The 26903-nt window shown below is 40.7% G+C and overlaps 1 protein-coding gene across 6 annotated transcripts in view; it reads left to right on the top strand.

Moving 5' to 3' along the window:
• Positions 1–26903, top strand: part of emid1 (EMI domain containing 1) — a 63158-nt gene that overhangs the window by 34892 nt on the left and 1363 nt on the right. Inside the window, exons 4-16 of one of the 6 annotated variants that reach the window (XM_016674908.1) lie at positions 10684–10773; positions 10880–10941; positions 11044–11176; positions 13065–13109; positions 13207–13314; positions 16460–16576; positions 20881–20970; positions 21242–21294; positions 21437–21499; positions 22223–22267; positions 22487–22531; positions 22685–22696; positions 25326–25410. In XM_016674908.1, the coding sequence (XP_016530394.1) occupies positions 10684–10773; positions 10880–10941; positions 11044–11176; positions 13065–13109; positions 13207–13314; positions 16460–16576; positions 20881–20970; positions 21242–21294; positions 21437–21499; positions 22223–22267; positions 22487–22531; positions 22685–22696; positions 25326–25410 (948 nt within the window). Of the gene's footprint in view, positions 1–10683; positions 10774–10879; positions 10942–11043; positions 11177–13064; positions 13110–13206; positions 13315–16459; positions 16577–20880; positions 20971–21241; positions 21295–21436; positions 21500–22222; positions 22268–22486; positions 22532–22684; positions 22697–25325; positions 26572–26903 lie in introns of those variants that run through there. The other 5 variants (XM_016674910.1, XR_001662975.1, XM_007559116.2 and 2 more) reach the window with 5 other exon arrangements.

The following is a 26903-nucleotide window of genomic DNA, read 5'->3' as shown; positions in this document are numbered from 1 at the left end:
CGGAGATCTGCAACCCCTGAGAGTTTCATCGCTTCTGCCGTGATTTGTTGAGGCAGCAGCGTCAGAGCCAGAGGCCTCTTATGAACCAGCCGATAAAGAAGGCTGGTTCTGTTCTGGATAATAATAAATTATTATTATTATTATTATTATTATTATTATTATTAATAATAATAATAATAATAAAGCCCTTTTAATTCAAAAGAAAAATCAAACGTAACCAGAAGAGATTTTGATTATGCTCGCGTTTGGTGCGGCCAAAATGAGGAAGAGAAAACCTGCGTTGTTGGAGCACGGTTTTATTTACTGCTCGGATAAAAACAAACAGATGTACTTTCTGTGGAGGAGTTATTTGCGTTTGCTTGGAATCAAGCAAGAAAGAAACAAAAAGAAAGGAGGCTAATCTGCAGAAAGGAAGCGAAATCAATCCCAGGCCTAACTTTGTTACAAAATCAGTGGCAGTAACAAAATACAGAGATTTTGTAGATTTCTAACCCTTGATGGAAACGGTAAATACAAATTACAGTTGAGCCTCCTTGCTGAAACAAAAACACACATGCAGAGGGGTTCATGGGAGTTTAGCCCCCCGGTCCGTACGTGTGTTTATGGGTGTAGAAAAGCCTTATGTTTCCCTCTTTGTGAGACGATGGGTTACCTGTGTAGGTTTTGAGGAACTGTCTCCATCTTCTCTGCACAAAGCCAAGCTTCTTCCCAGTGGGGGTTGGAACAAATTTGAGTTTCTGAGTTGCTTGTTTTCTAACTTCATATCACAGCAAATTTGGAAGTGTCAGATTTCCAGTGCAAGTGTTGTATGTTAAAAATACAGTGTTAATTCAACAACATGAGTGTTAGTTTCCCTAACACTCATTAAGGAGTTGCAAAGAGTTAAACAAAAATGTTGATTTCTAAATTAACTCCAACAGTCTAAATCAACACTCAGTTCCTCCCACAATTGTAACATATTTGTGACATCACATCAGGGAAGGAGCAACAGACAGGATAGGGTGGGGATTGCAGCAGGCCCCCGGCCTGGACCTACAGGGGACCCACAAGATAGAACATGCCTTCAGGGATCCAAATTTTCCTTATGACATCTAATGTGAACTGTAATGAAGAGCTAACTCCTGCTAAAGTCTGTGTAAGATACCCCAGTAGCTTATATAGTAGGGTGTCCCATTGTTGACTCATGGTTGCTAAAACCTTACCAGACTGAGTGATTTTAGTGACATAGTGAGTGTAAAATATTGAATAAAATGTTGTGCCACATGACTGGCTTTATTTTTACTCTTATATTTAACTTTATGACACACAAAACTTCAAATGAATCGTCCTTATTGTCTCCAGGTGCATTCTGGGTACAGCTTGTCACCAACGTCATCATCAGTCACTTGGCAACAAATGGCAAACTAGCAAGAGCATTTCTATGGATTACGTTAACATGTTTCGAATTTGTGTTGTTTCATCAGTAGCCTGGTGTTTCTGTTCTTCTCTTGGTTTGTTGTACTTCATGTCAGATTTACTTCAAAATGACATAGTCGCTCTCTGTGGTGATGAAACTTGTTAGCTCCACTGTGGCGGGCATGTCCATGTTGTAAAGTTAAATTATCATGAGCTTTATTATTTGGGCCCGGTCATTAGCCCCGCCCCCCGGCCCACGCCGTCTTGTTCCGCTACTGCGTCACATGTTTGCCTGAGGAGCGGAGGCAGCAGTATGGCGTCTTGTCTGGAGCTTATTATAACAAGGTAAGTTTCATGTTAAAATGATCATGTTTTTGACTATTTTTTATGGAGGCATTATTTTACCGTTTACACAAGAGTATCAATTCATATACATAGTTCGCTTAACGTACGTTTATTTGTTTGGATATCACTGTATATATGACTATTTATTATCTTAACCAAACATCGAAACTGTCAGGAAAATCTGGAGGCCATTTGAGTTAACATTATTTAGCTGCGGGGTCGTTTTCTTTAAGTTTTTGGCTGTAGACTGCAAAATGGGGGAGTGGCTGTGCTGGACCATTGGCTTGATCTATGCCACAGGTGTCAAACTCCAGTCCTGGAGGACCACTGTCCTGCAACATGTAGATGTGCCGCTGCTGCACCACCTGAATACAATAATTAGGTGATTAGCAGGACTCTGTAGAACATATCTACACAATGAGGAGGCAATTAAGCATTTGACTCTGGTATTTTGTACTTGTGGCACATCTAAAAACTGCCAAAATGTTTTATCTTTGTTAGTGTGTCATGTTGGTGACTGAAGCCTGTTATGGTGACTCCATCACATTTCTTCAGACAGGTTGGCACGACTTTTAATGCTGTCCAAATGTTTTCTATAAGCTGACTAATTTCTTTAGTAATTATTTCTGACTTCTTTATGCTTTATCTTGTAAACCAGATGGGGAGAGTAATTTGAATGAATATGACAGTGACACACACAGAGGTGAGTCTGATTAATTTTGCTCACACTTCTTTTTAAAATATTTATTTATTATCCTAATGTTTCTGCTGTATTTCTTGTTTTTCCTTCCAGACTGGAAGTCTTCCTCCTTCATGTTGGCGAAAACAAGAGCAGCACCAAAGACACTTCACCATCAGTGATCACATGACCATCTATGGCTGCTTCCAATGAACTTTCAAAGCACACTTCACCTTCAGTGCAAAGTACCATGAATGTATGATCTTTGTTGTATATTGCTGTCAGTGCTGTTTGATGTTTTGAAATAAAAGTAAATTATATTCTGCGAATGGTGCTGGTGTTTTTGTAGCATCTAATGTCTTAAAATGAATTTGGAGATTATTGATGGCCTGTAGTTTCTGGGGGAAAAAAAGTTTTAATTTCTCTAGTGGCTTTTATTCGGTAGTAAATTGACAAAAAAAAAGTGGGTAATGAGAGCAGGGGGAGACCAGGAAGCGAACCCACCACAGCCACATTGAAAACTAGAGCCTCCATATGTTAACCCCTGTGCCACCACAGCACACCCTGCCAGTACTATTTCAAAACTCAGATTTCTATGTTAATATATACTTTACACCGTTCTGTGTTACATTAGCACGTTCATAGTGTTAACTTTTGACAATATACACTAGTTGTTGGGTAGATTAACACTGAAGTGTATGTGATTTCAACTACTGTGAGTGTTGATTCAACTCTATCACAAATAACACTTTCAAAAGTGTAACTTCTACACCAGTGGACGAATATAGACACTTTCAAAGTGTTGAATTTAACTCTGTAGGAGTTGATGGAACACTTCCAAATTTGCTGTGTATCTGTGGAAGATGATTTGATTCTAGTTGCTTCAAGCTATGAACTTCTAGCACATAGTTAAGCCAAATATAAATCTGGAGATGAGTCTCTGCCTCAAGCAAAGGAGTTAAAGTATCCTGTTCAGCAGCGATGGATCAGGAGATTTCTAGCCCAAGCGGGACTTCGTCTGCAGCATCGCTGATGACGCTGCTTCCGTGTTTCGTTGTGAAAAACGAGCTGAGCCAAAAAAGGCATAGCTCTCAAACTTACCGGTCCATCTGGATAATTATCAAAAGAACAAGATCCCAGACAGGAATGTCTAAAATGAGCTCCCTCCATAATGAGGCTGGAACTACAGAGGGACTCGAACCATTGATCCAAAGCGGTCAGTAGAGGCGGTTCAGACATCTTGCATCCCAGTAAGTGTGAAGAGACTCCTGAGCAGACTCGGGGTTCGCGTCCAGGAACCTCCTGGGATCCACCAAAATGAAGTTTGCTGGAAAGACACGACTTTCCCTCACGAAGCTGTTGCTCCCGTGAACTAATATGGAAAAGTGGACGACAATAAGACGGATGAATGGGTGTTTCAAAACGGCCTGTAAAATTTCATTTTTAATTAGGGTTCTTTTTTTTAACTGTAACTGTTATTACCATTAGAGTAGAAATAGGTTCAGGCTGAGGCTAAGTGGTTTGTATAAATGAATATCTGACTGATGAATGACACCTTCACACAGCATCTACGCCAACATGCACCGTCGGCGTATGGATAGTTTTAACAAGTAGGACTTTTTGCTTTTGTGCCCTGTTTTATGTCCCAAGAAAGAAAAGATGCAACATTTGGATGTTTCTGGATGAGAAGCCAGATGAATATCACCAAGGGATTGTACAGGAGGAGCCTCTGAGGTGCTGTGCCATTTTTAATAGAAGTGAGGAGTGTCAGCCTCTGTGTTTGTGCAGCCCGCCCTGACCAGATTGTTTGTCAAATCCGCATGCTGCAGTTTGACAGCGCCCACCACTAATTTTAGCCACGCTACACAAACCGCAGCAATGTTTGCTGTCATGCCAGAGTTTGAACCGCTTCCATTTTAACAATGCATCTAAGGGTTGAGGTTTTTTTTTTCCTTTCTTTTTCTTTTTTTAATAACATATGGACAACATGAAGGTTTTTTAATCATTTCCATTTCTTTTTTTTTGCTCTATGGTGTAAAAATATTTTTATGACTCTTTCTGAACCTAAAGCCCCTCTTCTTCAATTTCCGCAACATCTTGCTACAAACAGAGACCCAACAGAAGAAGCAGATCAATTCTGACCAGTAATTAGAGTTGAAGGTGGAGAGTGCTTCTCAAACAAAGCTCAATTTGCCTGTAATTACTAACTAGAAGTGCCCTTCAGGTATTTCAGACTGTCTGGTCCTGCTGTCTGTTGTGTAGATTGCTAACATTTTTTTTTTCCATGGTGAAACTTGCTGGGGGAATCTAATAAGCAGGAAGCACCGTTACACTGTTGTGTAATTACATCCCAGTTCCTGCTCGGGAGGGCCGGTCAGACTGAGACGCCCGTCACTGACATCAGCATCACCGAAGGAATGCGTTGGAAAAACAGAGAGAGTGGAGAAAGAGTGAGTGAGGGAAAAGGTGAGGTAGAGTCAGCTCGATGGAGAGGAGGGAGGAAAGGCTGGAGACCCTCCTTTTTCCTGTGGAAGATTAGAGGCTGTGTGTGTGAGCACACCTGGATGGGCTGCAAAGACTGATGTAAGCACTGCAGAGCAGACGGTCGGAAAGTGAACACCAGCATGTACAGTTAGTCGGTTTTATTTTCTTTGGGTGCAGATGTTTTGAAACTCTGCAAGCGATGTGCGCAACCAAATATTTTAGAGTTGAAATTATCTTATTTATATAATTTTGTACGCAACATAAGACACCATGTAACATTCAGCTTAACCACCAGACTGCTTTTTCCTATTTCAGTTTCAGTTGTCAAAGAGGGGCTACTAAAATATTTAAACAGTTTGAATTTAGGCAAAAGCTCTGCATTTGGTTTTTTGAATTCAATTTATCTACAAGAAAAGGCAAAAAATTTCTTGTTTTTGACTTGTGACATAAGCAAATCAAAAAAGTGTAGAAAAAAACGAATGTAAATTTAGAAAGCTGACGATATTTATAGTGAGTAAGAAGATAAATCTTCTGAAGTAAATTGATTCAGTTGGAAAACAGGCTAAAAAATGGCTGTACATTTTACAGACACTTGACGTATTGATCAGATGTTCATCATGTATGCAGCAAACACTTTGGGACTTTTAATGATTTATTTGAACTCTGGGAAAATAATGACCACACTTTTTAAAAGAAAAATGTCTGCAGAAGTTTAAATTCACAGTGGATTTATTTTCTGATCCACACAAGGTGAGAAACCTACGATCTCAAATGTGTACAGAAGAAGGAAAAAAAAAAAAAACACTTTTATTGTCGTGAATATCCTACTGGCATTATTATGGTTGAATATTTGAGCATGTTTCTTGGCAGAATTGGCAGATAACTAGTTACTTCTCTGGCAGGGACCCAGTTTTAATGCAGATTTCATTCACAGAGCTCATTGTTGTTTGGCTTTAGCTACTCCAAAACCAGTTCGATCTGCGTTGTCCTTTTCAAATAATCAGCTTTGTCCATATTTCAACCGTCAACCTCTTAATTTAGTGGTCTTTTGTGTCATTTAATTCACCCTCTTTGTGAAATGCATCAACACCACTGACAGCAAAACAGACCCATAGCATGATGTGGCCACCACCATGCTTGTTAGTTGGCTTAGTGTAGAAAGCCTTATTGTGACGTCGACAAACAGACTTCTTGCCAAATAGCTCAACACTCGCCTGGTGTGATCGTAGCTTTTTCCTCCTGAAGGACGTTTTGGTTTGTCCATGTAAGAAGGACCAAATCTTAGCTTGAATTTGGCGATTTTGGAGCAGTTGCTTTTTTTATTCTTCAGCACCTTATCAATCCACGGCAATGTTCACATTGCTTCACTGTGGTCAGCGACATCTTCCAGTTTATAAAAAGAATCTTCATCCTACTTCTCTTTAATTTGCTGCTGAACTTCCTAAACAAATTCCTTTCATATGTGGATGAAAGTAGCGTTCAGATTGTGACGTCTCGGATGAGAAATGTCCTAACGAGCCTCTCCAAAGCCCGTTGAAAACATGTTCCTCTAACATTTAGCTTGTCTAACCAGGTCTAACCGTTAAACTAGTGAACCAGGGTAGCTAAATGTTTAGTCAAGAGTAGCTAAATATTTAGCCAGAAGCTTCCCAGAACCTTATTGATGACTGAAATTGGCGTATACGGTGAAGGTTCAACATTTACCCAAACGTTAGTGGTTGAATGCATGAATACGTATGTACACACATCCACAGATGTATCTAACATTTATATCCATTACTGGTGAAGTAACCAGATGAAACGTGTTTCATTCATGTTTGCTTTGGAAGTAACTTATGTTTCTGTGGAAGGTGATGATTGGGTGCTACGGCGAGTCTCCCTCCTTCATGTTGCGCGTCGTTGCTGACTGATGAGGTGAGATGTGTGCACATGAGGTGAAAACCTCTCCGACCCCGCATACTCTCGCCTCAGTCCCAGTGCGGGTTTGCTTGCAGCATGTTTTTATAGCTCGTCACCCGGCCTTATATAAAACAACGGACGCTACCTGGCTTGTGGGGTGCACTTGTTTTCAGCTCAAACTCTGTGGAAGTCTGGATGTAACTTGGGGATCAATTGTCTGACCAGCTGTTATAGAATGACGGAGCTTCTTTCTTGCCTGAAATTACGGCTGAACCTCCCCAATTTGAGCTTTCAGCCTCAGAGACCGCTTGCTTCTAAAGTCAGGATATGACGAAGTCTGTTCAAACATTTAGGCGGAACACCTAATAAAAGAAACTCAAGACCCTGGGAAAGAACTGTAAACACCGGGGTCTAGATGCAGGTTTGGGTTCTTCGGACGACTTCCAGATAACCCGACTCAGGCCAGTCAACAGAAAACATTAGGTGGACCTGCTCTGACACGCTTCAGGACCAGCTGGCATATGTCTGAGTCATTAACTGAGGAAAAGTGTTGGTCCTGCTGCCCATGCTAAATAAATAATCCATCTGGCTCAAATTGAAATTCTTTACATGAAGGCACAGCTTTACATTTCCTAGTTTGTTTAAACTTTTTGATTTAAACTCGAATCTGTGTTGCTCATTAGAGTCATTTTCCAAACTCTCATCGTTTCTTTACTATACATCTACATCCTACCAACATTTATAAAATTGGATGATTATTTAATTCATATTTCATTATTAAACATGAGGAAGCAATGCTTTTAGAATACAAGAGGACATGGTCAAAATCACAAAAAAGATGCAGTGCTTTCAGACCTCAGATAATGCAAAGAAAACAAGTTCATGATCATTTAGAAACAACAATACTAATGTATTAACTCAGGACGAGTTCAGAAATCAATATTTGGAGGAATAACCAGGAGGTTTTCAGTGGAGTTCAGTGCAGTGGTCTCTCAATTTGTTTCCAGACCTATATAATTTTTTTATTTATCTCTTGTTTTGAGAGGAAACAAAAAAAAAGGATCTCTCTGTGAACAACTGTTTAATGTAAACAGACCTCATGTCTCTGTGTTGTGTAAAGACAGCAGCAGACATTAGTGCGTCTGGCCCGGAGACAGAGACAAACGCCTCTCCTCCTCGCCTGGCTGTCAGTACCTGGTCACTAATGATGCTGCAGAGCTGAGCTCAGCTAATCAACCAGACAGAGATGGATCAGGACCGAGCTCTCTGCTGTGTCTGCTGACAGCAGCTGCTGGTTAAATGTTTCCTTCAAGAGCCCCTTCCCCATTGTGTGCATTAATCTCCAACGGAAAACTTAAAGTGCATATGTCGCCTCTCAAAAAGGAGGAGCTTAAAGGTACCGCTTAAGCAATTTGAACAAAGTCTTTATCTAAAATGAGTGAGAATCAGGGTTTGTTCAGAACAAACCTTTAACAGTTCAATCAGAGTTTCCAGGACAGTGTGTGAAATCCAAAGAAGCAGAGCTCATTTTTAGTACTTTTTTTTTTTAACTTAAATTCCAGTACTTTCCTTGTTTTTATTTCACACAATGTCTTAACGTCTTTGGAGGTTAATCTCTTTGCTACAACAGCCCCATGAGTCATCTTTCATATTTTCTTAACCACACACAGTAATTATGAAAGCGGAAAAGATTAACTTGGAGCCCTCACATCTCGCTTGTTATCTTCCGATATTCTGTCAGGAGCAAAGATCACGCCGGGAAGTGCTTGCAAGCGAATCTCTGCGCTCTGTGCGTGTTCGAGATAAGGAAAGGTGCCGTCTCCGGCCTGCTGCACTCTCCGCTGGGGTATCTCTAATGAAGAGCTCTGGCTCGGTTGCTGATTGGACGCTGGGGTAACCGGGGCCTGAACAGGTCAAATACGTTATCACATTTCTTCGACCCCTTGAGTTGGGACGATTAGTCAGCGAGGTCAACGAGCCGATACGGTGTAACGATGTTGTTGTTGGCCAACAGAGCAATGGGTGCCGGTGATCCTCTGTCTGTGTCTGCAGAGGTGCAGATAAACTCACAGGTCTTGGTGCTGCAGCAGAGTGGGAGGGCAGCGGTGTTTGTGTCAAAGCCTAATTCCTTCCACAAAAGCCTCAGTTTTTTGGGGTGGGGGGAGTCGATCTTAAATGTTCTTTACTTCTAAAGGACAAGAGGTTCTGTTGCGAGGGGGAGGAGTAAGACCTATATTTCCGGCCCGGATCGCCTCCTTCTGTAATTGAAAGCAGCCGTCTACATGAGCCGGACTCTGCGGGGAGGCTCTGCGGGATGCGCTCGCACATGTACACACATACACACCTCCCTTTGTCTCCGCAGCTTTCCCTCATGTGGACCGACGTGCGAGACGGGCGAGAGGGGAGGGGAGGCTGAATGTGTGTTCTCCTCGTCTCGGCGCAAGAGTTTATATTGTTCCTGAAACATGTAAGGGGGGCCACGCAGAGCTCATGCCATAACATTTCAATCCCAAGTCGTGGATTGTTTGAGTCTGCCTACACATGTAATCCGCTGAGAAATGCCCGACAACCCCAAACACTGAAATCATGAGCACAAAGGTGAGGGTGAGGTGGGGATAATTGGAGCAGCCTGAATTTACCCTGAGCCATGTGCATTGTGTTTTAAACTTTTGGGCGATCACTCTCTCCGCTGTTTCTTTGTAAGTTTATGTAAAACGTTTATTTTTCCGGTGTGATTATAATCTCTCGGATTTCCTGCAGCAGATTACGGCATCTGCAGCTATGTCAAGCTGTTCAAGGGGAGTACGGCTCTATTGCCTCAGCTGTGCGCTGCAGGTGCTATTTTATAGCTTCATTCAGTGTAGCACTTGGCATAGCTGGGGCACTGAAAGGAAAGACATGCTTCCTGGTGGCTAATGAGGTTCTGAACCCAGCCTCTTATTTGTTTTAAAAGCACCTGGGCCAACCAGGGCAAAGCCCGCCTGGACAATGGAATCAGTCTAGCGTGTCCACAAAAAGTCTTCCCATTCAAAACATCCCAGAACCTCAGGACACAAACTCCTACACTCTGTAGAAATGAAGGGGAGACAGAACGAGAGCTGAGACAGCCCATTCTCTTCTCACAAAGGGATCTATTGTTTCTCTTTACATGCCTCAAGTCCCCAACCCTGCAGATTAAAACTGCATAAGGAAACAATGGAAAAGGAGCACAACGTCGCGAGGACGCAGCAAGCGTGCAGTTTGAATTTTGAGAAATGCAGCACAGGCGCGAGCTGCTGCACTCAAGGTTGATTTCGACATTTCTTTTCTCCCCGGGAAGATTTGACAAATTGACAAATGGATGGAAAACAGCACACGATGGAATAAGCTACACACTGACCTGTGCACACTTACACGTTTTTAATTGTCACATTACAACCACGAACTTTATTGCACATTTTGGGATTGTTTATTGCAGAACACAAGGTAGCATTTAGAGGGAAACTGATGCATGGCTTTTTGGGACAAATAGAAGTCTAAAATGTGTGGGTTTTTTTTTTCTTTTTTTTTTTTGCATTTGTATTCGTCCTCCTCTTATTCTGCTACCCCTAAATAAAATACAACACTTCTCATAGCCTTCAGAAGTCACCGGCAGAAAAGCTGTGTGTAATTTTGTCCCAGCATAAATGCAGCATACAGCCAGTGAAGACCTCAGAGGTTTGTTAAATCAGAATCAGATTTATGTCACTTCATTTGCAAATTGGCTTCATTTTACAGAGGGAGGGTATGTTTGCATTTTACTGCTATTTATCAGGGATATGCAATCTTCCAAATCTAATAATCATGTTTTAAACTTTAAAGAAATTTTTTGTTTTTGTTTTTGTTTTTGTCTTTTGTCACAGATCCAGGGAACCTGGCTGTAGCTCAAGAGGCAGTCAGGAGAGCCTCCGCACTACGCCGTCCGCCAGCACGCACAGGAGAGGCACTCTCAAGTAAGAGCTGTGAACATGTTCCTATTCCTGCATAAAAACAAGATGACAGAGAGATGCATCAACGCCTGCATCCTGCAGCTGAAGAAACATACTTTCTGGCTTTCAGGTTGTCTGAACTGCAGTCGAATCACAGCTTTGAGTGAAAAGCTCAACTCATTGGAGGCCAAGGTGAAAGCCGTATCTGAATCACTGGGCAAGATCACAGGCCTTTTTTTATTAAAAGATATTATCAAACGACCTGTTTTTTTTCTTTTTTTTCTACTGTCCCAGGTGCAGCTGCTCACAGCGCCGGGCAGCACGTCACATCGCCACCTACAAAGCAAAGGAGAAACGTCTCCAGAGACCTCGCTGCTGATGGGGGCCGTGTCTGCGCAGGGAGCCCCTGGCGAGCAGGGCCCTGCAGGTAACCCATGGCGTTGTGTGATGATGAATATGTACATTTTACTTTATTTAGAATCAAGCAGATCTTTTTTTTTTTACTTTATCAGAAAAACAGCCCTGCTTTCCATTCTTTCAAGCTATTATGATCATTGCTTTTGCTCGAGGTTATTTCCTCACATCCTTTTTCCTGTGCTTTTAACACTTATTTCCGTTCACAAAAGCAAGATCAGGCATGTAACACGATTAGCCCAGCACATCAAAAACCACATGGTCTGAAAAACCGTTAGGTATTGTTTAGTCTAACTAGTTTATTAGCACAGATTTTATTTACATGAAATTAGACCATTAGGGTGGAAGTGGGTGTGTTGCAATCTGCTGCTTTGAGCACAATTACACACTTTTTTTCTGTGTGTTTTTCCAGCAAATGCTTTTGTTTTTGTTGGAGAAAATAGTTTCGACAATGTGGAAGCATAAAACTGCAGCGGCGTGAGGATATTGGTTGGCCCAGTAGCAGAAGTTTCTTTCTGAAACTCAAAAGATGATTGTGATTGTGTTTAATTAAAAGCTTAACTGTTTCTGCATGCCAGAAGGTTTACACAGTCGTATCAGACCAACCTCCAGCGGCTCTATGGAGATGCAGCGTATCCGTTCATAAGTGTATTGCTAAGTATGTCACACGTTAACACAAAGCAAAGCACACATGTGAAGTAGAAGGAAAATTAAAAGTTTTTTTTTTTTTAAAAACTAACAAATGCAAATCCATAAGATGTGATTAGCATTTTTATTCAGCCCCCTTTACTCTGATGTCCCTAAACAAAATCCACTCAAAGCAATCGTTTGGGCTTGAGATTCCCCTGTCAGCATACAGCCGAGCTACAGTGAATTGCTTTACATCAAAGCAGATTCATTTGTTAGAATGGTATAGTCAAAGTACAAGCATAAGTAAATATAAATGGAGTTTCAAAGACATTTTCCAACAATTTCATTCTCTAGATTATTGAACATCAGTGTTCAATAATAACATCACAAACAACTGCTTAGATTGAAGGTTGATCAAAGCTGTCCTTTGATCAACCTTTTTTTTTTATCCACTTTGTAATATTCACACAGCAGAAGCTGCCCTCACCTGACACAGATTATAATTCCCAAGATACTAATGGTCACAGAGGGAGTTGGAAGCATAATTGAGAAAGAGAAATATCGGCAATGCATTATTTATATCGTCCAGCTCAGCTCTAGATGTGAATAGTCGGTAGAGACTTGCTGCTGTAATTGAACCAGAAGCCGGTTCTAGAAAGTATCAAAACAAGGGGGCTGAACAGGAAAGCATGCTACACTTTTCAGATTTTTGTTTGAAACCAAAATGAAACATCTAATATTTCCCTTCACATTTATGCTCTGCTTTGTTTTAGTGGATCACGTGAAATCTCAGTAACACAGACTGAAATTTGTACTAGTTTCTTCTAGAAGAAAAATGAGGAAATAGTCGATGATTTGCTGAGTTTTGTTTGGTGATATGAATTTATTCATCTGCCTTACAAGTTGAAAGAGCTCAAAAAAGCTTTATGTTGGGTTTTGTTGTTGTTTTAAAGAGCCTTTGTTATAAATCATAATTTAACCTAACGTTTGGTAATGTTAGTCATCCAGTCAGAAACTACAAAATGTAAGTTTCTGTAAACAACAGGCTTATTTGGCATTTTTTTAAATCAGCATTTTAATAATACACCATCATAAGACCAATGCTACTCTACAGACATCTGTTGCTTTCAGAGGAAAGCTGTTACTTGGACAGAAATGGACTTAATGCCTCCAAGGATTTTACACTTCATCATCTCCAGGTGGCTCGAGTTCAGTTTTTTTTTTCACATACATGAACCTCCAAATGAAGGCATCTCCCTGTTTTCCTTCAGGTCCTCAGGGTGAAAAGGGCAGAGATGGACTTCCTGGCAGAGACGGTGAGTTGTAATTGCAGTTGCGTTTCAGCTGACGTCATTCAGGATGTAAACCTGTGAGGGGATTCGTGATTACTCCTGATTGTTTCTTTACTCGCAGGAAAGCCAGGATCTCAAGGGCTGCCAGGTCCCAGTGGGCCTCCGGGGGATGTGGGAGCGAAGGGCCCGTCTGGAGCTCCTGGATCGAAGGGACTGCCAGGACCAGCAGGTAACGGAGGACCCAAAGGTAGTCGGACATCATCTGAGATCAACCAGTTGATCATTAAGCACATTGAGCTCTCTGTGTGCCCTACACAAAAACTCTTTCTTTTCTTTTTTTTTCTGCAGAGCAGTTGTTTCGACCTCGTGTTATTGTCGGTGCAACTAGATGACTGAATGGATTAGTCCTGACCACAAAGCAGCAGAAACAATAGATGATAAATCTGACTTGTGATGTTCAGCTCCAGAATGTTTGTTACAGAAATGGTTTTGGTCTTTGGTCAGCTTGAAGACCCTCCAGTACTGAAAGCTGCAACATTCCAGCGGCCTCTGAGGTCTGCTAGCTGTTCAGGGAATTTACACTTTGTTGGTTTGCATCTAAAGTTATTTGTTTCTAAAAGTACTGCTAAAAGTTTTTACGCACTGCGTACAGTGCCTCTCAAAAGGACATAACCCCTTGACATATTTCTTGTTTTTTTTGTTTGTTTTTTTTTACAGCAACCACAAACTGCAATGTGTACAAGTGGCTTTTTCTGCAACCAACACCACACAGACTAGTGCATAATTGAGAAGTGGAAGGATAATGACCTTATTTTAAGCATTTTTTGCAAATTAAAACATGTAGCCTGCATGGATTTAACACTATTGAATTTCTATCTTTTAGAACCAGTGTAATTACAACTGCAGATCATAAGGGAATGTCTCTACCAGCTTTGCACATCTCAAGAAGATGTTTCTGTCTTTCTTTATTTGCCCGCTAGTTCAAGCTCAGTCAGATTAGATAAAGAACATTTGTGAACTACACTTTGCTTTAGTTGGATTTAGGTCTAGACTTTGACTGGGTCATTTTAACATATTGTGCCAAAAAGTTTAACTTTTCTCTCATCTGGCCGGATTGCCATCTTCCACCGTTTGCTCTACATAGCTTGTGGCAAATAACAAACACTTTTTTTTTTTTTAAATGACTTTCATGTTACCAATTTTCCGATATGCCAGATTTGTGGAGTTCACTCCTAATAGTTCTGGGTGCTAGATCAGATACCATGGACCATAATTGTTTCTCTGTGTAGCGTTATTCTTACATGGCTGTCAGCTTCCACGTCTTACTAAGCTTGTAGTTGCACCATCTTTCTTGTTTGAATGATATTTTGAATGGTAAAAGATTTTAACCACTGCTTTAAGTTTTTAAAACCTTCTTTGAATTTTTCAAAATTGCATGCCTTACTTTTCTGGTGTTTCTGTCATTTGTGTGCTGTTGTCCAGCTGTATTTGTTGCTGTGAAGGGGGCTGAAAACAAAACCACATAGGCTTTCTTGTAAAATATTGAAAAAGCATTTTTCAATTTCCTTCCACTTCACAACTATGCACTTCTTTATGTTGGTCAAACACATAACCCCAACTCCTCCCACCAAAATACTTTGAAGTTGCGTCATTACGACATGGAGACGTATGACAAAATTTAGGGGATTCAATACTTTTGTGAGGCACGATACACACACGCGCACGCACACACACACACACACACACACACACACACACACATACGTCTGTGTCCTGCTGTTCATTGTCATCAGCCTGGAGCCGAGCCAAATCATCAATCTCTCCTTTAAACCCAGATCTCACTACTCCTTGTGGACAAATAACAAATGACCTGTTGAGAAAAATTTAGTCTACCTTTAGCTGCAACTGTAAAGACTAAAGTTAATGGTGGTCTAAGTTGTGCCACAACATCTGCTCTTGCTATCGACTGCTACCCCTCTGCTTTGGATCACGGAGGGAGTGTTTCTCCTTTCAGGCTAACATATGAACCCTTCTTTGCGTTGGCTGCTAGGTGAAAGTGAGATTTAGAGCGAAACCTGAACTACAAACTCACTTTCTGAGTAGCTCCATGTGACTTCAATCTGAAGTAAGCATGAGCTGTACGTATACAAATCCCAGCTCCATTATGATTTCCATATGCCTGCTGTGTTATTGTTTTTTCTGTCTCCATTACTTCATGGGGATCCGAAAGGTTTTTGGTTTTTTTTGTCTTTCGTTTAAAGTAAAAGATAAACACAGGGGTAAAATGTGACCAGTGTAATGTATAAATTACTAAAGTAGAAGAGAAAAGTGAAATTTGAGTTGTAAATATGTTATCATATTTTGTCACAGCATCCCCCAGAACTAGCAGGGGACTGAAACTGCACAGGAAAAACTTCAACCGTTTCCCTGATGTGTTGCATTATCTTTGAAGGGATGCTTTGGGGTATTTACGTAAACCACTGTCCTGTATAGATGACTTAATATCTCAGAGAAGCGGCCAAAATGCTGGGAGATTTTCTTCTGTATCAAGGTTTACAGAAACAAGTCGCAAAGTGTAAAAAGTCAAAGTTGTAATAACATTGCAAGGCACTTCAGTGATTACTGGACTTTAGTTGACAGTTGCCTCAGAGTTGACGAGATGGAAGGACCGAGGTGATGGCCTGAATGAGGTCAGATGATGTGGTGGTGCTTTTTCCAGCTTCAAATTAGCGACTGAAGTGAGTGAGAGGGCGCTCTCTGGTCTGGACGCTTGTTTGAAACCTGCTAAAGGCTGCTGTGAACTGGACTCCTCTGCACTTTTCATTTAGGAATCCCATATTCCCCCAGATTCCTCTGCTCAGAGCTTTCAGTCTTATATGCCTATTCGAGCATTGAAGTTGCTATGAAATTGTGGCTTATAGGTTTTCAGTGGACAAGCTTGATATTGTGGAGCAACATCTGTGTGTTCACTCTGAACAGCTGATGGTACAGGGAAGATTTCACTTGCAGGAAGACTTGACTTTAACTCTGTTTATTTGAACTGAGGTTCCACCAAGTTGTTCGCACAGATTCCTCCTGTTAATTAGAGTAACAAACTTAATCAATTCACACTGTGCCCTTTATTCCCCCGAAGCCCAGAACTTTACTCCATATGTGCACGTGTAGTCGCATATCAGCTAGACACCATCAAGTTGTATCAACACCTTGGCTAATATTTTCCCTCTCTGCTCTTTGTCATAGTTTTTCCTCCCTTCGCCAGTCATTCATCATCAGCCTGCAATGCAACATGCCTCTGAGCAAAGGAGATCAAGATTGAGTCCTACCATGACCATGTTCCTTGTCACTAATTTATCACCTTCTGTCCCTTCTTGTAGGACCCCGCGGCCCACCTGGACACCCGGGGGAGAGAGGTCTGCCAGGGCTGCCCGGGCCGCCTGGGCCTCCGGGCCCACCATTGCCAGCCGGCGCCCGCATCCCAGAACCCGACCACAGTAAGTAACCGCTTCCAGGGTTGGCTTTTATGTGATGTTTGTTTTCTGAAATTAGCTTCATGCCAGACGAAACTCAGTCCACAAATTATTTTGCCAAAGGTCTCAAGTTTTGTCGACATGGGGATGTGTGTGTTTTTTTTGTTTGTTTGTTTTTTCGTGGCAAAAATGAAACTATTACATTCTTGTTGGTCAGAAGGGGTTTTGGCTAGGGAACTGCAGCATGGACGCCGTTTGTGCTCAGTTTCCTTATTGAATCAGGAACAAGGACCTTAAATGAGGCAAATAAGCCCTTGCAGCACTTTAGATGCTGTTCTGGGTTCCTTTGTGGCCTCTGAATGAGTTATTAATGTCGTCTTATAAGACCCTTTTTTCAGCTAGTCACTCCTGGAAAGGTTGATAACTGTTCCATGTCACCTCCATTATTTAAATCGGCTCTGATTGAAATATACTGTAGTCCCAAAGCTTTAGAAATTTGCTTTGTCGTCCTGCCCAGACTGTAAGATCACAAAAACCTTTTTTTTTATTATTATTTTTTATTGTATTTACTCTGGTTGTCTTTTTCTAGTCTCAAAATTAGTTTGAAGAAGAAGAGGGGCATCATTTTCACAGCTGTGTTTCCAATACACAACTCATTGAAAATAATGATACCGTTATAATCTTACCCTTTGACTCCATGCATGTCGGGCACAACAGCAGCAAAGCACATTCTCTCTGTTTCTGGTGCATTTGAGTTTGTGTGTTATGCAAACAGGCCAGGCATAGTTACTGTAACATCTTGGGTTGTTTTCCGCTCAGATGAAGGTAGACATGATGTCGTGTTAATGGGGGACATTATCTTGAGGACAAATGCAAGGTTTGTTTTACAAAAACTGGATTTTCAGGTGAATATCATCTGACAACCTTTAAGTTGACATGCACCTAATCAATATTCTGTTTATATGCATAAAATAAGTTTGTGTGGATAGGGCACCAAAACTAACTATAACCCAGGGTACTACGTCCTCCTAAATCCGGCCCTGATTAGAATCAAAAACACAGATTTACCTTGCTTCCAAGCAGCCAAGCTTTCTTGTAATCTTTTACAGCTACTTCCCCGGGCTTTCTGCAGGGTTTTCAAAACCTTTTTGCTAATTTCCAGTCCTGTTCTGCTTGCCATAAACTTCGTTAGATGCTCTTTAAAAAGATGAGATAAACTGCAGAAGGAGAGGAAGAAATAGGATGTGGCGTACTTAAAAAGTATTTACAACACATATGTTTAACAGTAATAACATCAATGCGGTTTGTTCTAAAAAAATATGTTTTTCAAAAATCCAGGAAATATTTGAAATGGCACCAGAGAGTCAGTTTTGTTTGAATGATTCACTGGGCGTGATTGATTCTTGTGATCAAGGTCCTTCCAAAACTGGCATGAAATAACTACAGTTTTACAGAAGGGTTGTGGAAAACCTGCCTTATGACCCCTTTACACACATAAATATGTCTCACTGTTTTGCATATTGAGGCATTTCGTTAAGTCGCCATTGCTGTTGAGCAAAGCAGTTCTGAGTTGGCTTCTAGATTCAAAGTGTAGAAGGTGTACAATAAGTCTAAACTTTCTAAAAGACACAATGGCACCGCATCAGTGCACTGTTAACCCAATAAATAAAACACAACACGTCGTCTTCTTTGTTCGTTTGCTGACCTCGTGTGACTTAATGTGTGCTAAATTGGCCGTCCTATTAACGGTGGATTTGACTCTGTTTGGATAAGCATCCTCAAGCTCCCTGATGGCAGACTAAGAATTGAGATGACTGCAGCAAGTTGTACCATTTTGGTTCCACATCCACTCCTGAATGATGTAAAAGCACCCAAGGCCTGGTATATAATGTGAAGGGATTAAGCCATAATAGGGGTTTTGCGGTTTGTGTGATTTTTTTTTTTACATGACCATGATGAAAGTGCCTTAAGAGACTCAAACAGGGTGACAAAAGCATTGGTAAAAGGAGAATCTGACTAGGCCCCACTTAACCAAAAATACTAGAAAGGATGATTAAAGAAATGAATAAACATATCCGTATCAGAGAAGGATGAAGGTTTTTTTATTAGGTTCAGGCAATGAAAGCTTTAATCGTCATTAACACAAATCTTTAGTTAGATTTTTCATAAGCAAAGTGGTGCAGTTTTATTGAATGTTAACCTTACATTCAGAACTCTCTTTACAAAAATGCAGAAGTTGTACCAAAACATGAAGATTGGTGTTAATCCTTTAGCTGCTGCCTGCTTCCTCTGACGTTGTTCCGCTACCAGAAGAGAAAATCACAATCAAATAGTGTTTTACCAGATACAAAAATCTGCAAAACTAGTGCAGATTTCCTATTCTGAGATGAGAACCTGTCCACAGCCGACGTCACTGAACGGTTTCCAGATGTAGGCCGTCCAGACAGCTGAGGGAGGGGAGCCGGGAGACGGATGGGCTCTTTCAAGGTCAACACATGGGTGGGTTTTAACATTTGGGTCCGGTGGTAAAACAAAGTATGCAACACACAGATTTGTAAGCTCTGGGTTCCGCTGTGGAGAGCCGCGGGGGCGCTGGGGTGGGCATGATGATTTCCAAACTGTGGGCTATTTCTTTCACATCAAAGTAACGGTGGGGGCGGGTCTGCGCCGAGCTTCCTTTGGAAAACACGGGCTTGTTTGGCCACTGGATGTGCATCAGCAGCAGAGAAGATGACTGTGGGAATATGTCAGTGTTAGAAGCGTCTGCTTGTTTAATCCATCTAACTAAGCCTCGCCATGTTGTAAATGGGGGGGGGAAGAGAGGTGTCACCTCTTCCCCTGATCCCTTAGTGGTGTCTGCACCTCAGGCAGAGGGAGGATGTTTATGGCTGTCAGCCGTCCTCATCATTTTCTTCTTCCTCTTCCTCTGTCCTTTCAGTATCTGTGAGGTCTCAGGCCTGTGATTGGATCTGTGCTTCCTGTTAGGATAAAATGACCCAGCAGCCACACACTTCCTTCATCACACACATGTTTACCACCCTTTTCCTCTTGCTCAAATGCTGTGAGTGCATGTGGTTTGACTGAGTGAATTCCACATAAAATATATGGAGACCTTTAAACATAACGTGTCTAAACTTGACTAAACTTTAATTGCCATCCAACCTGGATTTAATGATGCTTTTGATGGCAGTTTAGTTCAGCACCCAGTCTTGCTGAGCTCTGCATGAAATTTCAGGTTTTTTGTTTTTTTTTTGAAAATACTGCCCTCTAGAGGTCATATCAAGTTGTCAAAGCGACGTTTCACTGAAAACTCACAGAAGTTTCTAAAGTCACATTAAACTGTTTCTGTTATTTTTACAGTATATTTACTAAACAGCCCAGAAAGGATATCTACAAAAAAAAAAAATAGAAGAATCACTCTGCAATTTTTTTCTCTTAAATTTGCATGTAAAAAATTATCAACTTGATTCTTGTGGCCAGTCACCTATAGCTGTTAGCAGTTGCAACTTGCTAACAGCTAGTTAGCAAGTTGCTAACTATGACATATGACAAACTAAGTCATATGACAAACTAAGTCATATCTACGGCGGAATGCAGAAATTTCAGATGAAGCTATATAATCAGAGGTCATATCCACAAGATTCCCTAAAATGTTGAATAAAAACCACAAAGTGTCCATCGCATTTGTTTTGCAGATGTCTCTAGAGCACAATCAAGTCCATCTGTGTAATTTAATAAATCCAGCCATTCTGTGAAGCTCTCAGGTATTTGTTTGAGAGCATTATCAACAGTACAACCAACAGGTAAGGAATGAAGTTGTGGAAATGTTTATTAGGGTTAGGGTATAAAAAAAATCCAAGCTTTGACAATGGAAGGAGCGTAGAACAATTGCAAGCTTACCAAGACATGGGTGTTCATGTAAATTAATCTATTCGAAGTATAAATGTATATTTTTGCCTTTATGGAACATGCAAACGCGGCACTGTTCCCACAAAGAAGCATGGTGCCGGCTGTATCACGCTGCAAGAATAATTTTGTTATTTTGATAGGTATAGCGAAGCTTGTCGGATTGTAATGGCAAGAAGGAGCTAAATACAGGACAATAGTGCAAGAAACTTGTTAGAGGCTGTGAAAGACTTGATATTGAGGAAGAAATTCATACTTCAATAGGCCCTAAACATACTGCCAGAGCAACAATAAAATGTCTTACATCAAAGCACAAATACATGTTGGGCTGGGAGACAGAGGGAGTCAATAACATCACTACTGGACAATTTTGTTCCTTTTGTCAGAAACTCCACGATTCATTGATTGTCTTTCATCCCCAGATAGCGGAAAAGATCCCTTCTTCACCAACACTTTCCACGACTCCAGAGGTTTGCCTGTTCCCGGACCTCAGGGTCCTCCCGGGCCTGTTGGTGAGCCTTTATTTACAGGATGTTTATGTGGTTTGCTGGAAAACATCTGCGTGCACATTCAAACATCCTATAATTGAAAATACCTCTGCATGCAAAGCTCTTACAGTATACATTTTAGCCAACTTTCACTGTCGGTCATTGACGTCTGAGAAGGTTGAGTTCATGAAACTCAAAGGTTTCCTGCAAACGGGGGGGTGAAATACAAACATGTCAGATTGAGCTTTGCCGTCTTCACCAGACAGAAACAAAGACTCCATGCTTCTACACACAGGTCCCCCAGGTCCCAGAGGCCCAGTAGGACCTCCTGGCCCATCAGGACAGAACGTAAGCTAACTTGCATGCAACATATTTATCACTTGCACTTAGCACTGTCTGACTTACTGCTATGCAAGTTTATACGTATAACCATACGTATATATAATCGTATTTAAAATGACATGTCATCTTGAATGCATTCTGACTACAGGGGACACCTGGAACACCTGGGGCACCAGGGCCGGTGGGGCCAAAAGGAGATCGTGGGGAAAGGGTGAGTATTTTACATAAGATATACCTTCATCAAGCCAAGAAGCAAATCTGTAAGGTTCTTACTTTCTGTTCTGTGACATAAACTACCAAGCTATGTTGAATGAAACAAAGAGGATATGGAGCAACTCTGATGGACATTGATCTTACAGATGAACGGTAACGTTGACCGTTCAGCCAACTTATTTACAAACTCTCTTAAGGACATCGAAGTCGATGTTTTGGGGAGGCCAATCACAGAACCCTATTTTCAGTGAAGTGTAAGATTTGTGGGCAGAGTAAAAATGGTGTGGGAGAACGAGTTGATCAACAAAGCTGACTCGGTTTTTCTGGAGGAATGGACCAAAACTCCAGTAAACTGTAGTGACAAGCTTATAGAAAGATACTCAAAACATTTGACCCAAGCCATGCAGCTTAAAAGCCAATTATAGAAAATGGTATGTAAACGTCTGAATGTGAACAAAATAATCCCCCTGCCTATTATTCTAGCATAAAACAAATAGAAATCACTTTGGTAATCCTAACTAACCTAAAAAATATATATATATATATAGTTTTTTTGATTTAATGTCAAAAAGTGTGAAAAGTGGAGTATGTGTCTTTTTATTTTTTTTTTTATGATTGACCTTAAAAGACATAAAACAGTTTAATTTTGACGAATCCTTTTGTTTATTTCTAGTTAAGCTGATGACACTCTAACACAACTACCTTGTATTTTGTTTTTTAGGGTCCTCTTGGTTATCCAGGAGAAAGAGGCTTCAGAGGTGACCCAGTAAGTCACCTCTACTCTGCTTTGTAGGTTTTGGAGGGAAGCATCAACATGACATATTGGTTATGCTGTGGTAAACCACCCTGGGCAGCAGCAATAAACGCACACAATGCACAAGAAGCACAGTTAATAAACTGAATGTTTTTTTTCTTTTTTTCTGTGGCTCTAAACTTCTCAACAGCTTCGAGTTTTAAAGCGAAACCTATTCTCCTCTCTTCTCAGGGAGCGCCAGGTCCCAAAGGAGAGCCAGGGGAGAAAGGCTTGCCGGTAAGATTGTAGTTGATTGTAGCTCACTGGGTAACACAAAGAAAAATTCAGAAAGCTTTCAACATAATTTTGATTTTGTTTTCTTCTTGAGCATCAAAAATATTTTCTGTGTCTAACTCTAAGTTTTCTTTGACATCTTTCTCATTTTACAAGAACAATCCAAATGTAAGATACCTTTATTTAGCCATCACATCTTTGAATTGCAGTGAATCTTTCCCAAAGAATAACCATGACCCAACATCCGAGGTTATGGTTATGATCGTTTTCCAATCATTGTGACTCTCCACGAATTGGTTTGTTCAGTTCCACCTCTTTCTATCAATCACATACATTCCTACCAATCAATAGATCGGTTTATATCTGTTTCATATTGTTTTTTAAATTAGAACGTTGCCCTCTATGTGTTTGATCTGTCTGATTTGTTTGTGTAAGTGTGTTTTTGTCGGTCCTGGGGGTGTGCTCTGGACTGCTGTCCCCTCTCCTCTTGACCCTAAAGCTGTCTGACTCCCACTGCAAGCTACTGTCCCCATGACTATCATTCACAGCCACCTTTTCAGCTTCTTACTTTGGCATATGCATATGAACACCTATACCAGCACAAGAACAGCAACTCTTAACTGGTGCAAAAATCTTCATTTTGCTTTGTTCCAAATGTGCAATATTAACTCTCACCAATTTGCTTGGTTTTCTATGCAGGAATCTCAGTGAAATAAATGAGATGTATATGCCAAATGTCTCCATTGTGTGTCAGTAGTTGGGTTTTTAAGGTGTTGTGCTCCGATATGGGTGGAGTGGATACAGCTATCCCTTTTCTTCCACTGTATTGCCTTGCATGAAAAGCACAATGCTGCACAAACTCTTTCTTCTAGCTTTTAAAATAAACTAGTTAACGTATTTAGTATGTAAACTAATGCTGTGCAACTAAAAAGGAAAATGGCAAAGTTGCTATTTTATTTGGAGAACTTGGTGTTGATAACAAAAAGTTAGCGGCAAATGGTCACTCACTAATGTGCTAGCATCAGTGACATGAGCTTTGATGCAGTTGTTTTTAGCTGTTATTTTTTTGGCTCATTTAATTTGTTCATTTATTCCTTAGAGCCCAACTTTAACAGTTTAGTTGTAGGTTTACAGCTAAAGCACAATACAGTTCTTTCGATTTGATCGTTTCTTCTTTTTTAAAGATGTGCTGTACGGTGCCTGGGAGAAGAATTTGTCACACACAAACCTGTGAACAGCATTTCCTTTAGGTATTGCCGCTGATTGGCAAATACTTGAACTGAGAAGCAAGGAGCTCATTAATCAGAGAAGCAGCCAAGAGAGTCATAATAACTCTAGACGAGCTAGATTCACAGTTTAAGTGGGTATTGTCTTCAATCTGACAGGGACGCTGGTCAGAGATAGTGGGAAAATGGGAAGGTCCACAAACAGGTCAGTCCTACAAGAACTCTTGTTAAAATCAGCAAACGGCTTGAGACAAGGGGTTGGGAAGGTGATTCACCTTCCAACAACTACCCTAAACATACTGCCAGAGCTACATGGGAATATTTTAGATCAAGGCATAGTCATGTGTTAGAACAACTCAACTGCATTCCAGATCTAGATCTAATAGAGAATTTGTGGCAAGCCTTAAAATAGGTATTCATAGACAGCTACCATCTAATTTGTAGCTACTTTGCAAAGAAGATAGAGTAGTCCCAATGTGCACAGCTGACGATGACAAATCCCGTAAGGCTTGCAGCTGTCATGCAGTGAAAGATGGTTCAGTATTGACTGAAGACTTTTTCAGTAGTCTAGATAGAGTCCAGGTCCTTGAAAGGAAAGTGCAATGAAATTGGGACCCGTTTGAAGGTTTTACACAGGATGGTTAGCTTTTTTATGCCATTAATAACATAAGAAACAAATGTTTCATTTTTCGGATTGAGGTTTCTTTGGCAGTATTAAATGAATAGAATAAAATATGGCCTCTATTAATCTAGTGCCTGCAGGAGACGTCAGAAATTTACAAAAGACTATCAATCTCTTCCCCTGGGAGCTGTAAATGTTGACATATGTCTGCACACAGTCTATAATGTGCAGACATTTCAATTACTGTCCAAGAACTTGACTAACATACCCTAACAGAGCAATATTCTAAAGCAGCTTTGCCGTTTTCCATTGCACACAAGTCTTGGTATGTTTTTCGTTAGCATGTTTTCCTAAAGAAACCATTCTCGACCTTCAGCCATGTTTCCTTGCATGTCCCTTTGAGGATCATGACGCATAAAGCTGTCTCTGTCTGTCTTACATCTCTTGTTGTGGTACTTTTGTTACTTTTGAAGGTAAAGATCCCCTGAGGTCGCTGCCTTATCCCTTAACAAAAGACAAATCAGATGTAAGAGTAAACCTCTACTGACAGACCACTGTCAGACGACTGACAGTGGGCAACTTCTGTGTCTGCTGCATTGAGACTGAACACTGTGGAGCTAAAAATAAGCAAAGTGAATGCAGATGGCATGGTCATCTCTTCCCTGACAGTGTGACTCAGCTGTGTTATGCTGCCACGTGATACTGGTTTGTCATGTGCATGCTGATGTTTGCCTGCCCAGCATGGCAGAGAATTATAATGCTTAGCAGCATGTTTACAAAGGAAACATAGAGAGAAATATAATGAATGGATAGTCATGCTGGGCAGATACAGTATGTGGACTGTCTTAACCTTCTAACAGCTAAATTGTACTGGAAACCTGACTTGCATCTTGGCGAGCAGTCCTCTAGCTTCTGCTCTTTACCTTGACGGCTGTATCTATCTTCACAGGGGGACGGCATACATCAGATCAGAGAGGCGCTGAAGATCTTAGCCGAGAGGGTTTTAATCCTTGAGACTATGATCGGTATTCATGGTGAGTAGGAGGCCTGCGGAAGGGGCAGCTTTAGGCAGGGGTCACAGCTGCGGGTGGGCCCATGCTCCCACCATGCCTAACTGCTGGGACAGAGGGCAGGAGCAGTCACAGGCAGCCCCAGGACTTGGACAAGTTTTTTCTGCAGCCTCACAAAGTCCCCCTGTCACTGCTCTCTGATAGGACATTAGCTTGCAGATGTTCCAAGACTTGCAGGCAGACCTTGAGCTTCTGGCTCGCAGGGTGACACTGTTGGAGGCTATCATCTGGCCAGGTAATGCCGAAACACCCCACAGTCCTGCTGGCCCTCGTTTCTCAATTAGATGAAGAAAACGTAGATCAAGTGTTAGAGATGTAGGATTTATAATCGCCGTCTGTTTTTAAATGTAATGTCAAGTTGAGAGGTTATTTTGTATTCATGTTTTGATGACAGCAGGTGCTAAAATTATTTTATAAGCCTCAAAAGAAGCATTTTAAATTCTAGATCGGTTTAACATAACTTATATGTACACACACACTCAGTATATGGGTGTGCTTGTACTTTATCTTGTAAAGTATTCGTACTCCTTTAACTTTTCCACCTTTTATGATGTTACAACTATAAACTTCAAATGCATTTGTTGGGATTTTATGATAAACAAACACAAATGGGAAAATGGTACATGGGTTTTAAATTTTTGTGCAAATAAAAATCTAAAGTAACACCTTGCATCATCAGTCCTCATGAGGCAACGCTTTGTAGAAAAAGATTCACATCATGCAGATGGAGCGGAGAGTTTCTGCAAACATCAATCTTCAAGTCTTTCCTCATGTTCTCAGTTGAGTTTACCTATTGTTTTCTAAAACAGTTATGAGGCCTGATTAATGATATTTTTGATCTTGCATTAAATCCCAATAAAATATGCAGAAACTTGTGGCTGTAATGTGAGAAGTTTTGAAGGATATGAATAATTTTGCTGGTCCATTGGGTCTGAGAAGCAAATGAATCAGATATTTACATGGCTGATCGCAGCAGCCTCAATAAATTGGGTTGGCAGAGTTTTGAGCATTAAACGCATAACATTGATTCCTGTCACTGAGTCGTTTATTTCGCTTAGAATTAGATTTTTTTTTTAAGTACGGTACGTTCTTTCTTTTACACCTTGTAGAAATGCCCAATTAGATTCTTACATGTTTTGTTTCACTGTTTTGTTATTTGCTGCAAAATGATGGTGGATAATTTTAGCCTTTTTAAAAATGTAATAAATCTAGCAGAAATGCTCTTTTGTAACAACATTACTATTTACTTATAGATATGTTATCAGCAAGATAGCGAGTCTAAGAATATATAGAGTCTTCAATACTACATATAATTGTAACTCCTCAAACATTTTTAACAAATCAATTTAAATCCGGTTGACAGATTTGCATTTAATTAGTTGCATTCTAAATTGATTGTAGGTATAAAGTAATGCAGTCAGCTTCACGTTATCATTGCAGTAAGAAAAGGTTACATG

The sequence above is a fragment of the Poecilia formosa genome, unplaced genomic scaffold (genome assembly GCF_000485575.1).
Source record: "Poecilia formosa unplaced genomic scaffold, Poecilia_formosa-5.1.2 Scaffold103, whole genome shotgun sequence".
NCBI lineage: Eukaryota > Metazoa > Chordata > Actinopteri > Cyprinodontiformes > Poeciliidae > Poecilia > Poecilia formosa.
Note: the sequence above shows the minus strand (reverse complement) of the source record. Positions and strands in the feature narration are given on the sequence as shown.